Consider the following 12817-nt stretch of genomic DNA (forward strand, 5'->3'; position numbering starts at 1 on the left):
ATATCAATTGTTTTTATTAGATATCAGTAGTTTACAAATCTGAATTAAGAAATAAAGTTACAGAACAGAAATAGCTTGAGCTCATGAAAAAAAAAAAAAAATTGAGTTTTTTTTTCCCTTAAGTTTACAGTCATTTTTATACAGGATGTCATCACAAATCTAGACTGTCTAAAACACAGCCTGACTATTTCCTCATTCAATATTTCATAATTTATCAAAAAACTAAGATGGTTCTAAACATTTTTAACAAGTATTTAATTAGCTAGTCTATTAGGCCCTTTATATATTTTAATTTTTTTTTCAATTTGTACACAATACAGATTTTTAAAAAGCACTTAAGGATACTCTATTGCAGATTTTTGTAACTTTCAAAACTAGGAATAAATAGTTTCCACAAGATGAAATCCACTATTCAATACACCACATCTTGTTGTCTTCATACCTCACATCTAAGCATACAATTTTCTAGCAGGAACATTGTTTTAAAACACTAATCCCCCATCATTTTAATGCACATCAATTTATGACTGCAAAAGCTGCTATTTCCTGACAAGCACAGGTTTAACTTAATTCTATATTTTGCTACAGTCCACTAAATACCACCTCAGCATATGCTTAGTTTACATTTTTTTTCTCCACAGTTCATAAGTCAGAAGACAAGTTATATCTGGCAAGTAAGGATGCAACTGCACTGAGGTTTCTATTAGGAAGCCTCATTTCCAACGTACATATTTATCCATCTTTCTTCTTCCTGCCTCACAGCTGAAACCAGTAATAAAGCTTCCAACATCTAACATTAAGGTCATTAAGAAATACAAGACTTGTAAAGGGGGTGGGGCATATGCAGATGGAATGAGTTGCTACAAGATTTCTGCTCTGTGAAGATTAAAGAGCAGTACGAAGAGGCTGAGCCAGAAAGCTGCACACAGGAACAAATATGCTGGCACAAGGAATAAACATCAACAGTGTTAAGGCAACCTTCATTCGAATCAGCAGTGTGATCACTTTTATATCTGAAGAGAAATCCTTCTTTAGTGTACTTAGTTCTGTTGATATAAAAGATGTTACGAACCGTATCGATCCTAGAAAAGTAAAAAAAAAACAAGTGTACATCAGTATGTTTTCCACTGAAATAACTTCCATTTGCAAAATAAATAGGAATTTAATTCTTAAAGACTTAGAGAAAATTGACCAGTGCTTCCAAGAACTGGGGCTTCAATATATGGTAATAGTTTTACTAACCTGTATAGATGTCATGACCCCATTAGCAAGTACCGAAAGTTTTCCAGCCACTGATTTCACTCCTTGTTTAAACTGAGCTATATCAGGAGCTGAAGGCAAGACATTTGTAATATTGTAGTTTCCTAAAAGGAAAACACACACACAGAGAGGAAGAAAAGAGAATTTTACACTAAAAGCAGTCTTTTTCTCCACCCAAAGTACAATATAGTACTAGAAGCACTAACTATCAATATCTGACCGACGCTGTAAAAAACTAAGCATGGATCTCAAGTTTCTTAAATGCATCTTTGTTTCCATGTTTTTTCAATTGTTCATAATTCCACCCACACTGTCATCTTCTACACTTTGTATTTCCAGATGAGCAATTAATGTCTGGATAATACATGATTTATTCTGCACTTTCAGTCTGGTGCAGCATTACTTGTCCTGTAGCCTAAACAGCCGTTATTAGCTTGCAATTTAAAGGTGAAGGCACTTCAGTGGTGGCTGAAGTGATGAGCCCTATCTGTGTGCATGCATAGGTATGCTTTGCATGCTGTATATACATGTATATTTTGCATTACTACACCTGAGGCTTGGAAAGTTCTACAGAAATTACAGTAAAGGTAAATAAGTTTTGAAACTCCAGAACAAAGCTAGCAATCCAGCCTCCCCTAAAGCCAATATAGCTCTGCCTGTGTTAGCTCTACTGCTATTAGGAAATTTTATAGGCCTAAAGTTAACAGAAATCAAAGATGTTTCAAAACTAACAGTGTAAGTATTAACACAGTAATAATTACAATCACCCACTCATTTGTGAAAAGAATTACTGGCACATCTTAATATTAAGTACCTAGTACTGTGAAAGGCACAAGTGGCAGTAAAACAGCACCACGGAACTGTATGTTGGGAATAAATGGGGCTCCTGGGAGGAAGCATCCCCAAAGAGATAATTTTCAAAATGGAGAATGCAATCTGTAGCCTTCATTTAGACACGCAGCCAACTGACAGTCCTGACCAGTCAGGACACAACCAGTACCTTGTGAGCAGCCACTGAACCTTGGAGAAGGTTCACAGCTGTCACTCGGCACAGACCACGGCCACACACCGGCAGCCCTTCCTTCTCTTTCCTCCCCTCTTTGAACAGAGGTGGAGAAGGAAGAGAAAGAATCTGCAGCTCCTCTCTTCACAGGAAACTGAAGGCACCTGCCTTGTAAGCAGGCTGAGAAAGACATTGCTGCATTTGATTAATTAAGCTAAGTGGCTGTTTGTAGTGGCAGACGCGGTCACATTCAGAGAAATTACCATTACATTCTTTAAAGTTGGTTAGTAGCTGTTTCTATAATGCATGGGCATACTTCTTATAGATGATTTTCCAAAATTTCCTGTCACTGACAAAGTCCTACTTTAGAACTGTAATTTTAAACTTCCTTATGATCTGTTCCACTTTGCAAATGCTTCAGCATTTCTGTTATTAAGGTCAGTCTTGGGAAATAAAATTTGCAGATATAAAAAAACTGAGAAAAGCTCTAATCAGTTCTCAGCCACCTGAATTTTGTCATGTTTTTCTGGTTATGTATGGTTGTCTGAAGGACTTCTTGTAAATCAGACAGGAAAGCCACTCCTTTACTTGTGATTTCCTTCAAAATCAGGATCTACAAGTCAGCTATCTGACATGCCATCTTTCATAAGGAATAGATCTGCAATAATGCAAAGTAAATGCATTTTCCTGCATTTCTCCTTCTTTTTAGTAAACAGTTCCTACAGAATTCTGTACATAAGCAAGCATCCCCAAACTGTTCTATCCTAAAATCTCAGCAACTCTCATGAAGACAACTTCAGATTCAAAGGACACTTTACCCTGGCAAGGACCCCAGAATTACAGCAGCGTTATTGTTGCCAGCCTCCGGTCTCCTGATTACCTTTCTTTTAAGGGAACTAATGATAGCCTTGGCATTAATTCAGCACCACATTGTGCAAGCTATTAGTGCAGTAAAATTTCTCCCAGTCAAAAGACAGTCTGTGAGGTGGGGAGTGTAGGAGGACACATGCAAGAAAGGAAGATTCTGTAAATTGACTAGTGTGTGAATTTATGTTACACAAACTAATACCTCCTGGTGTATTATTTCCTCACGATTATTTCAGAGCAGGTAACAACCCACAAAATTGAGCAGAAGTTTAGTCTGTGTACTATAACTTTAAATTTACATGGTTGGTTTACATGCCAGTGTCAGAGAGTAATTAAAGGCTAATGGCAGGCATGTGTCCTCATCCCATTATTAGCAATTTCTGCATTCCCTCACACAACCCAGGAACATTTCCCATTAATCAGCAATTGATAACCACGTGTGCACAATGCACATACACACAGTCAACATGACAGAATGCCTCCAAGTACCCTGACTCAGAATACAGAGAGAATTTATCACCTACATATGGGTGTGTAAATATACACACCACAATTTGCCTCATCTTTAACTTCTATTTACCTTCTCCTAGTTCACGCTCTTATTCATTAGTGTGCAAAAGCCCCACACATTACACAAATTAAACCATATAAAATAATTTATATGCAAGAAGATTCAGAAGTATGAAGAAAGCTCTAGCTAACAACAGAAAGGTAACAAAATAATACTTATCACAATCCCATGTATTGTTGAAAACACTGTTTACAAATTCATAAAGGAACACCATTTCTTTACTTATGTTCCCCACATCTTTTTCAGGCACAGCTGGGACACCATGTTGCAAATACTCTTTTCAAGTGGCTGAAGTAAGTTACTGTGATTTTTCTGCTGCTGCTGTCTTTAATTTCTGCTGCTGTCTCCTCCTCTCCTCCTTAGTTTGTATATATATATATATACATATTTTTTTTTGCATTTCAAAATCCAGATTAAGTAACTGATAACAGGATTTATTTCTCTGCCAGCCAGAGTATCCAAAACTCCCTTTCAGGGGATTTAAACTGAACAGTCTTTTTTTTTTTCCCCTCCAACTTTTCCAAAGTAAAATCAGATGCTGCATACTGTTTTCCAGTATCTTTATATAATTACTCACAGATTTCAAGTTCTTCAATAATTTTTTTCTCCTGTTTCTTCACAAGTTAAGGTATGAAACCAAACTGGTCAAGTCAATAAAAAGTTCCAGTAATTCCTACTGTTTCTCTTTCACATTTTTGCTCTATCCAAAAAGGGTGTTGGAAAGAAAACATGAGATTTTCAATAGCCTAAGGAGCTACTTTTCCGTCAGTCTAATCTAATCTAATCTAATCTAATCTTTCTTCCTTTCTAATTTGATGAACCATACTCTCCAATGTAATGTGTCCCAAGAAATCTTTTAACAAGCCAAACCAATTGAAAAATTTCCTTAATAATTTGGCACGACCAGTGTTAGAAGCAGCATGATGAATGGATACGCCGTGCAACAGATTACATGGGAATCTCAAGGCCACTAACATTTTATCAAGGATTCTTCTCAGAACCAATATTATTATGACAGCTATTTTCACATATATATTACTTACCATGACTTCTCAAAAAATGTACCTGGTAGTCAATTTAAGTGTCAACTCATTTGTTTTTATAACAAAATACCACAGTTTTCCTTCGATAAAAATTAGTTACTATTTTATTACTCTATTATTTGCAACAAGTCACATAAAAAAAACAGTATATTGAACTTACTGACCTGAAGATACAAAAAAAAAAAGCCACTTATACAAAAAAATCATGACTACACCTGTTACACTTGTTTGACCTATTGTCAATGCTAGTGCACAAAAAAACCCACCACTTATACAAAAAAATCATGACTACACCTGTAACACTTGTTTGAGCTATTGTCAATGCTAGTGCATACTGTACTTTACACACTCTTTGCAGAATACAGTGACAGTGAGCTGACAGTGCAACTAGAAGCAGAGCACGAGAGCATATCCACTGCATGAGAGCTTCTCACTCTGCTCAATATGTACCTGTTGGTTGTTTTTTCTGATCTCCAAACAAGTCAGCTGAACTTATAGACGAGCTTCCAGAAAGCCTTTCTAGTCGAGCCCTTGCTTCATACTGGAAAAGGATTGAGAAGAAAAGTATTGTAATGGTGTGCTGTCACCTGTCAAGGTCATGTCAGGTAATTCACAAGATCACAGATACAGTTTCAGAACATACAAATCCAGCTGAAGTTGACTATTCTGAAAGTTATCCCCATTTTGTAGTTTTTGCATGACTGATATGTGTTTGTCAGCAGCAGCTCATTTCCGAGTTACCAGAGTGACATTTATCACTGCAACACCAAGAGACCTACTTACTGTTAGGTACCCTAAAACTGCTGGAAAAACCATGCAACCATTGAAAACAACAACAAAAAGTGAAATGCAGTGGTTGGGTAGGTTAAGGAAAGAGCACTGCAGTAAGCATCATGTTAACCCTTCTAATCATATGATGCTTTTAATTCAACTTTTTCTAAGTTCCCCCTGAATGGTAATATGCTGATTAAATTTTTTTACATTACTCTGTACATTGTTCATTTTTCATTATTTTAAAAAATGATCTCTCACCCTCAAAAGGCAACACAATATTAATCTGTTTTTTATTTCTAGGCTGATTCCATTGTATGTCCTTTGTTGAACAGTATTTCTGCCTAGTTAGCCTTATAATAGTAATAATGTTTCTGTGTAACAAACACAGAGGGGACAGCTTTTTAACAGTGGCTGGTTGGCATCAGTTTGGGTATTCAGAAGAAATTAAGTAAACCTTCACCCAACACCAGGCTGATTCTTTGAAGAATAAAAGACAGCTGAATCACAGTCTACCACTTCTACCAAAGAATGATGATATTGGAGGCAAGGTCCTGCATGCAGCTACAACTCCTTGAAATTAAATATTAAGCTGTATGAGTTATCAGAAACTTGTACATTTCAATTAAACAAATATTCAAGAAGACTTAATTCTAAAAGCTTATTAATTCTACCAGTTTAACTATTTATTGTCATCTCTTTATACAAAACACTCTGTTTATAGTCAAAGAATATTTTAACATTCAAAACTATTTATCACTGCTTTCTGCTTACATCAGCATGATCTTGCCTTCCAAAATACATGTCTGATGAAATGGCTTTTACATTGCCAAATTTTTTTTGTGCTTCATCTGTTTTTAAAGATGGTTCATATTCAGGCTTACGACGAGACGCAGGCCTAAAAGAAAAATAAACTTCATTAGTGAGTGTAAATTTTATTTAGATCAGGACAGAATGCAATAAATGAAACAAGAAGCACTGTCATCTTTGTTTTGTGAAGACTAAAAGTATAAGTGTTGTTTTTTTTTTTTTTTCCAAATAAAAATTAAATCAGTATCAACCCAGGACAAAAAAAAATAACATAATTAAGTTGATACAGCAACAAATAAAATTTCAGTGGCAGTTTTACAAGATGATGAACATATAGTACTTAAATTCATTAATCTTGTACCTTTATTTTCAGAGTTCATTTAAAAAGCAAGCGACATTATGTGGAAAGAGACCAGGTATTTCTACAAAACCTCAAAAACCCCAAAGCACAAGAAAATTCAGATTTAAATGTAATAGCATGAAAACATTCAACATCCATTAACTGTCACTGCCTTCCACATCAAATATACATATTCAACACTTGCCTTTGGTTGGTTTGTTTGTTTTAAGTAAATGGACTCCAATAGGGAAGCAATAGTATTACAGACATGAAACCCTGTTTTCTGTAATATGCATCACTGGTGCACTCTTTAAGAAACAACAGAATATGTTTGTGAAAAACAAAATAAAGTTGTAGCTAAGTGCACAAACTGCATTTTACAAGTAAGTTAAAAACGGTTCTAAAGAAGGACAGAATCACAAAGCACCAGCTGAGCACACAAACCCCAATATTCTTACATTTTCCACTTGGGTACAAAGATAAAAACACAGTTGTCAAAATAAAAAATATGGTCATTTTTTACCATCACAGCAATTAGACCTGTTGTTTGCAAGTACCTTTAATACCTTCATCCTAAAAGCTGAGTACCCTGCAGTTTCATCCATTTGGTAACTGGATTTTCTTTGGTTCATTAGGCAATGAATTAAGCAAGTAAAGCAAGTATGCTCTCAGAACAGTGCAAATATTTGAGTTTCTCTCCACATCTTTTGTCTACTACTTTTTTTGCTGAAATGCTTTGGAAACTACATTCAGTACATGAACTATACAACACTGAGCAAAACAGACAAGTGCTTATAATGCAAATAATGTTCAGCTTACAAAAATTTACAGCTTACAAAAGAAATACAGTCAGGAAGTCCTTTGCTGCTGAAAGTCATTGCCAAATTCTCCTTCTAGACATAAAAACCCACTCCTGTGACCAGGTTTCAAAACACACTTTAAAGGTTTGGGCTTTCTGTACAAAAATAGGTTTGTTTTTTTGTTTGTGTTTTTGTTTTGTTTGTTTGTTTGTTTGTTTTTTTATATATACCTGTCTGAAAATCCTGTACTTTTTGAAGTTAACATTACATCAACATCTCTACTGTTATTTTCTTTCTTCCAAAAAGAATCTGAGTTGTCATCCCATTTAGAGAAAGTGCTGCTCCTCAAATCTGAAGAATCGTAGTACCTAAAATAAAAGAATTAAAAAGTATTGAAAAAGTGGGAAAGTTATATTGTTAGATAAATATTGCTATAGTAAGCAACCCTAAGAAAACCTCAGGATGGACCCTCAAGCAAAGCACTATGACAACCCTACAAGGCAATTTGCTCATAAAGGCCTTGTGCTCTTGACATTCCATGCTAAGATACCAGCTATGAAAAAAGCCAGCACAACTTTCAAGGCACTTCAAGGATCCCAAAGATCCAAGAGCACCTAACTAACCTATGACATCAAAAGGTGCTGTGGTTCCACATGGGACAAAGTTTTCTAAAGGAGCTGATAGTGGCTAATCTCACAGTTCCATAGGAGTCAAACTGTAAGCTGTGCAAGCAAAGAATCTGCTCCCATTTTCTGAGGCATCAACAAACATAGTTCAGAACAGTAAGCAAAGCCCTTATCCATGGATCTGTATATTTTTTTGAATACAAATATTGATATTAAGTACCTCTTGAGCTTTGTATAATGCTTTATTAAAACAATGGCTAAAGAATATATATCTTAAGAGTCTTAATTTAATAATCTTCTCTTGCATGTCAAAACTGCAGGGAAAACAAAGGGGAAAAAAATTAAACATGTTTGTTCATTCTGGTGGTACATTATCTTGACCTTTTTTCCTTTGATTATCTACACATATCTAAACATATATGGAAAATCCTACAGAAAACCCCCCACAACCAAAATGCCCAAGATCAGGTATTTCCCTTTGTGGTTAAATAAACTTTCTTAAAATTTTGATATGACCAGGACAGGAAGTAAGATGGTCAAAATGACAGGAGGCTAGCAGAATGGAATAGTTCAGTAGAAAAAGTGCAGGATATTAATGTCTGCATCTGTATTTTGTGAAAAGTACTCTTTAAAATATATTCTCCATGATTTGTTGTGAATAATCAGGACACATTTCGTAGTTCATGAGAAATGTGACAGCTTCAGCAGCAAAGCCTCCCGACACTACACATGGAAAATAGCAGGGATGGATCTGGAATGAACCTCTACAAAAAGCAGGAGTCTCCCCTTCTCTCCTCACAGGCACAGGGAAGTGTATTTAGTGCCCTGAGCAGAGAAGGCTTACTGCAATGCAATCTCCATCTTCACAATCTGACCCCACAGAGTGGAGATTCCACCCAGCAGATTCTTGAAGGTATTTTTTTCCTGATAAGTGAGGCTTCTTACTCCCTCCACCTTTTAAATACAGGTGGAAAAATCCAAAGGAAAAGTCATAGATGTAAGTTGCAAAGAAAGGAAAAAAATCACAGAATCCACTGTTTGGGGCATATCACTATACCAACTCAATCTGTCACTGTTCCTGTGAGCTTAGGTTCTCAGTGCAACACAAAAAAAGCAAAATACAGGGAGGCAGAAACTCCTAGACAATAGTAGTACAGCACCAGAAAGCAGTTGGTCTTCAAAGTCTTCATTCTCTCCTTTACATCAGCTTAGAAACACAGCAAGGCACTATATGCTTTCCTACAACCAGGGTAATTTTCTTTTGGCCTGACCTCTGAGTTCCTATGTCATATATTCCTATGGTAGCAGGCTGTAGAAGCACAGAATCCAACCTACAAGGAAGCAATGCTGTTATTCCTGCCCACCTAATGAAGAAGCCACAGCAATCTTTAGAAGTTCCATATGGATGTGCAATAACAAACAAGGCATTTATGAATACGAAACTGTCCAATCCCACATTAGCCATCAAAACCATGGGATGAGCCCACAAGACCCTGAATAAAACAAGCTATTTTCTCCATCCTTCCCTCTCGTATTTTCAGAACTTTGCAAAGTACTTCTTCAGTATTCAGGGGGAGGATGGTGGAGGGAGAAAGAAAAACTGCATTTAACAGGAAATGAAATGTGACGTGTTTATGTTAATAAAGATTTTATTAATTGTAGCAAAAATAAATCTAAATCCAAGGATTTTGAAAGGCTTCAATTATATCCCTAAACCTTGAACATTTAGCTTGCTTAATTTAGAGCTACTTATCAGCACTCTTTGGCATATACTAAGATGATATTAAGATTACTTTACCTCAATTTCTAAGTCACAGCTTGGAATAAGGGATAACGACCACCTTGCAAACCTTACCAAGCCTAATAATCTGGCTTTAGACTTTCCTTAAAGAGAATTAATTTGTATACCAACTGCAATTAGAACTCCAATTAGATTCTACTATTGCTGTAACTAGAAGAACAAGAGCTGGGAACAGCCAGGTTACAATTCATCTTCTTTAAACTTCTTCATGGAAACAAATCACATTAAAAAGCCTCTTCCATAATTTATGCTTTGCCCACTAGCAGGCTTATGAATAATTTGAGAGCAGTAACAGTTCTTTTCAAGGAACAAATAAGGAAGCACTGAAATGATAAATTTTATTTTACAAGACTGCTGCCAGTTTACTTGGTATGACATTTGCATTTTGTGATTACACTACAAAGTAATGACACAAAAGCCTTTGTGTTTTTATTTGTCCATCTACAAGTAATTAGGTACAATTTTTCATGTTTCTGCAGGACCAAACCAATAAAGTCAGTTTACAAAAGCAACATCTGTTTCTATCTGTCAGTCCATAAGCAGCTGTTTCATTGCAATTACTGTCTGTAGGACTTGTTATTTTATTTCTCCCTCCCAACAACAGTATTCTATAACATGCATTGCATTCATACTATGATGAAAAATTTGTCAATTATTTTTTGCTTACATTTAAATTCCAATACATAAAAGTCTATCAAATAAGATTGCAGACATCTACACAATACATCCAACACACAATACTTCAAGAAGATTTAGGTTCTGCATTTGGCATGTGTCCAGTTAAAAGACTGGTGCAACTGTAGCATATCTAGTATCAGACTTCAATACTTGTTTAATTTTAAATTAAAAGTTGAAGACAGTGGCACAAGAAAGGTAAAAAAAAAAAAGGAAAAAAAAAGAGAACATACACAAGTCATCCTGACAAAAAATTACTTGGATTCAGTATGCAGTAAATAAAAACTTGTAGGGATATTGCCTGTGCAAGTAGAGACTAGATCCTGAACAAGACAAAAGCTGTAAACACAACTCAGACTACTTTCTCCTCAAAAAAAGTAACTCCTCTTCCCTATAAATACATCTGTCATCCAGGCAGGGTCAACTATTTCACAGCTTCTCCAGTTCCTATGTCCCCTGAAAATATGCTAGGTGTGTAGATACGTCAGATTGTCTTCTGTTTTGATTTTAAGTTCCAAATATATGGTGTATGTTTGAATAAGTAACTTGCATATACTTCTATCCCCACTCAAAATAAAAAGCTTGTATGTTACCTTGAACTAGAAGAGAAATATGAGTCTTCTGCATCATCGATGTACTTTTTCTTCGGCTTTGCAATTGCAGGTGTTTCCTGCTCTATTGTTTGCATATCTGAGGTGACCGAGTGAGAAATGCCACTGGGGACAGGGAGAAAATAAGCATGTAAAGAGATGAAAAAGCTCACACGAAAAAAAAACCCAAAAAACCAAAAAAAACCCCAAGAAATGAAAGCCCAAATGCAGTTTCTGAAGCTTGCTTCTAAAGTCCAAGTTATGCAAAGATTTAAGAAGAAAGGAGGGATTAAAAAAAAAAAAGTAGCCCTGGAAAACTCAACTATAGTTCTCTTAGAGTAGTTACAGGACACACTTCTGAACACACACACACACACACACCACCATTCCAACACCTGGAAAACACAGTAATGTGATGTTTTCAGCAAGAAAAAAAGACTAGACTTAGCTCAATACTGTTCACTGAAAACATCCTGACCACCTTCCTCTCAGTCAACTAATGGAGGCAACACCCTACAATTTAGATTTAAGTTCTAATCTGCAAGACAGGCATTAACCTACCAGAAGCAACCTGCCCCTTCCCCCTGACAAATACTAGATCCTTTGATGATATTGTTTTCATAACACACTTCTGTATATTTTTTCATTTCCTAAGTAAAATGAAGGATAACTGCACAAAGCCACAGAATGATTTAAATAGTTTATAGGACTTCACACACCTTCTGTTGCTGCCAAATCCTATGCCAAGTCTCTCCAACTCATTTTTCTTCTTACCAGATAGATTTAACTTTTCTTCTCTTGTTTTAATGTCAAGATCTCTGTAGGCCAACCGTAAAGATGATACACTAGAACAAAACATACAGTTAACATATAACTGTAAAATGCTACACTGAATGCCCAAGCCAACAATATTGGCAGACAACTAACAACATATGTATTGCAGCACTGTATTTTATATGTTTTGTGGATACTGAAATATTTATTATTAATTGGATAAAATTACCACTATAAAGATAGGAGAAAGCCAGTAGAGAAGACTTCCTAAATGGTAACACAGCCTTTGTATGAGCAGGTAGTTTTTTTTCAAAATAAGTGGAAAACATGTTACTGCTAAAGTTCATGACACAGTTTTGCATCACCATTCAGTCATCCAGCCTTTTCTCCAGTCCTAATAGGGAAAACAAGAGTTCTTGTACTCCCAAAACGGAATACATTCTGTATTACAGAAACTTTGAAGCATCCAAACCCTATCATTTTCTGTACAGCAGGCAATACATTTTGTCATCTGAAACATCCTCACAGTTCAGCTATGATAAACTGTCTTTCTGAGATGTCATGAACCTTCCTACACCTCAAAACAATCAATTATTTTCTAGGACTACCAGTGTAGCATAAACAGAGATTTGTAATATTTATTACAGAATTGTAAAAACACTGCTTACATTTAATTTGTTAAGTTAAAAGGGATACAAATACTAATTCTAATGAGCAACACAGCAGTATGTTAATTCCCAAGATTGTGATTGGCATAAAATACAAATGAACACTATCAGAAGAAAGGTAAATGAGACAGATGCTGCTGGTAGATGCCCTGCTGCAAGTAGAAAGGAAGTATTTAAGTCTGAAAACCCCTGTAATTTTTCATCCATTTTGTGCAGAA

At 35.7% G+C, this 12817-nt stretch overlaps 1 protein-coding gene across 1 annotated transcript in view; it reads right to left on the reverse strand.

The window, feature by feature from the left end:
- Window positions 1-878: 878 nt before the first annotated feature.
- The window catches only part of ARFGAP3 (ADP-ribosylation factor GTPase activating protein 3), a gene marked incomplete at its 5' end in the record, with an annotated part of 21075 nt that continues 9136 nt past the window's right edge, over window positions 879-12817 (reverse strand). Inside the window, 7 exons of the mRNA XM_008945060.1 lie at window positions 879-1082; window positions 1243-1364; window positions 5195-5285; window positions 6290-6413; window positions 7696-7833; window positions 11161-11283; window positions 11877-12002. Of these exons, the coding sequence (XP_008943308.1) occupies window positions 1065-1082; window positions 1243-1364; window positions 5195-5285; window positions 6290-6413; window positions 7696-7833; window positions 11161-11283; window positions 11877-12002 (742 nt within the window). The remainder of the gene's footprint in view (window positions 1083-1242; window positions 1365-5194; window positions 5286-6289; window positions 6414-7695; window positions 7834-11160; window positions 11284-11876; window positions 12003-12817) is intronic.

The sequence above is a fragment of the Merops nubicus genome, unplaced genomic scaffold (assembly GCF_000691845.1).
Source record: "Merops nubicus isolate BGI_N331 unplaced genomic scaffold, ASM69184v1 scaffold2288, whole genome shotgun sequence".
Taxonomy (NCBI): Eukaryota; Metazoa; Chordata; class Aves; order Coraciiformes; family Meropidae; genus Merops; species Merops nubicus.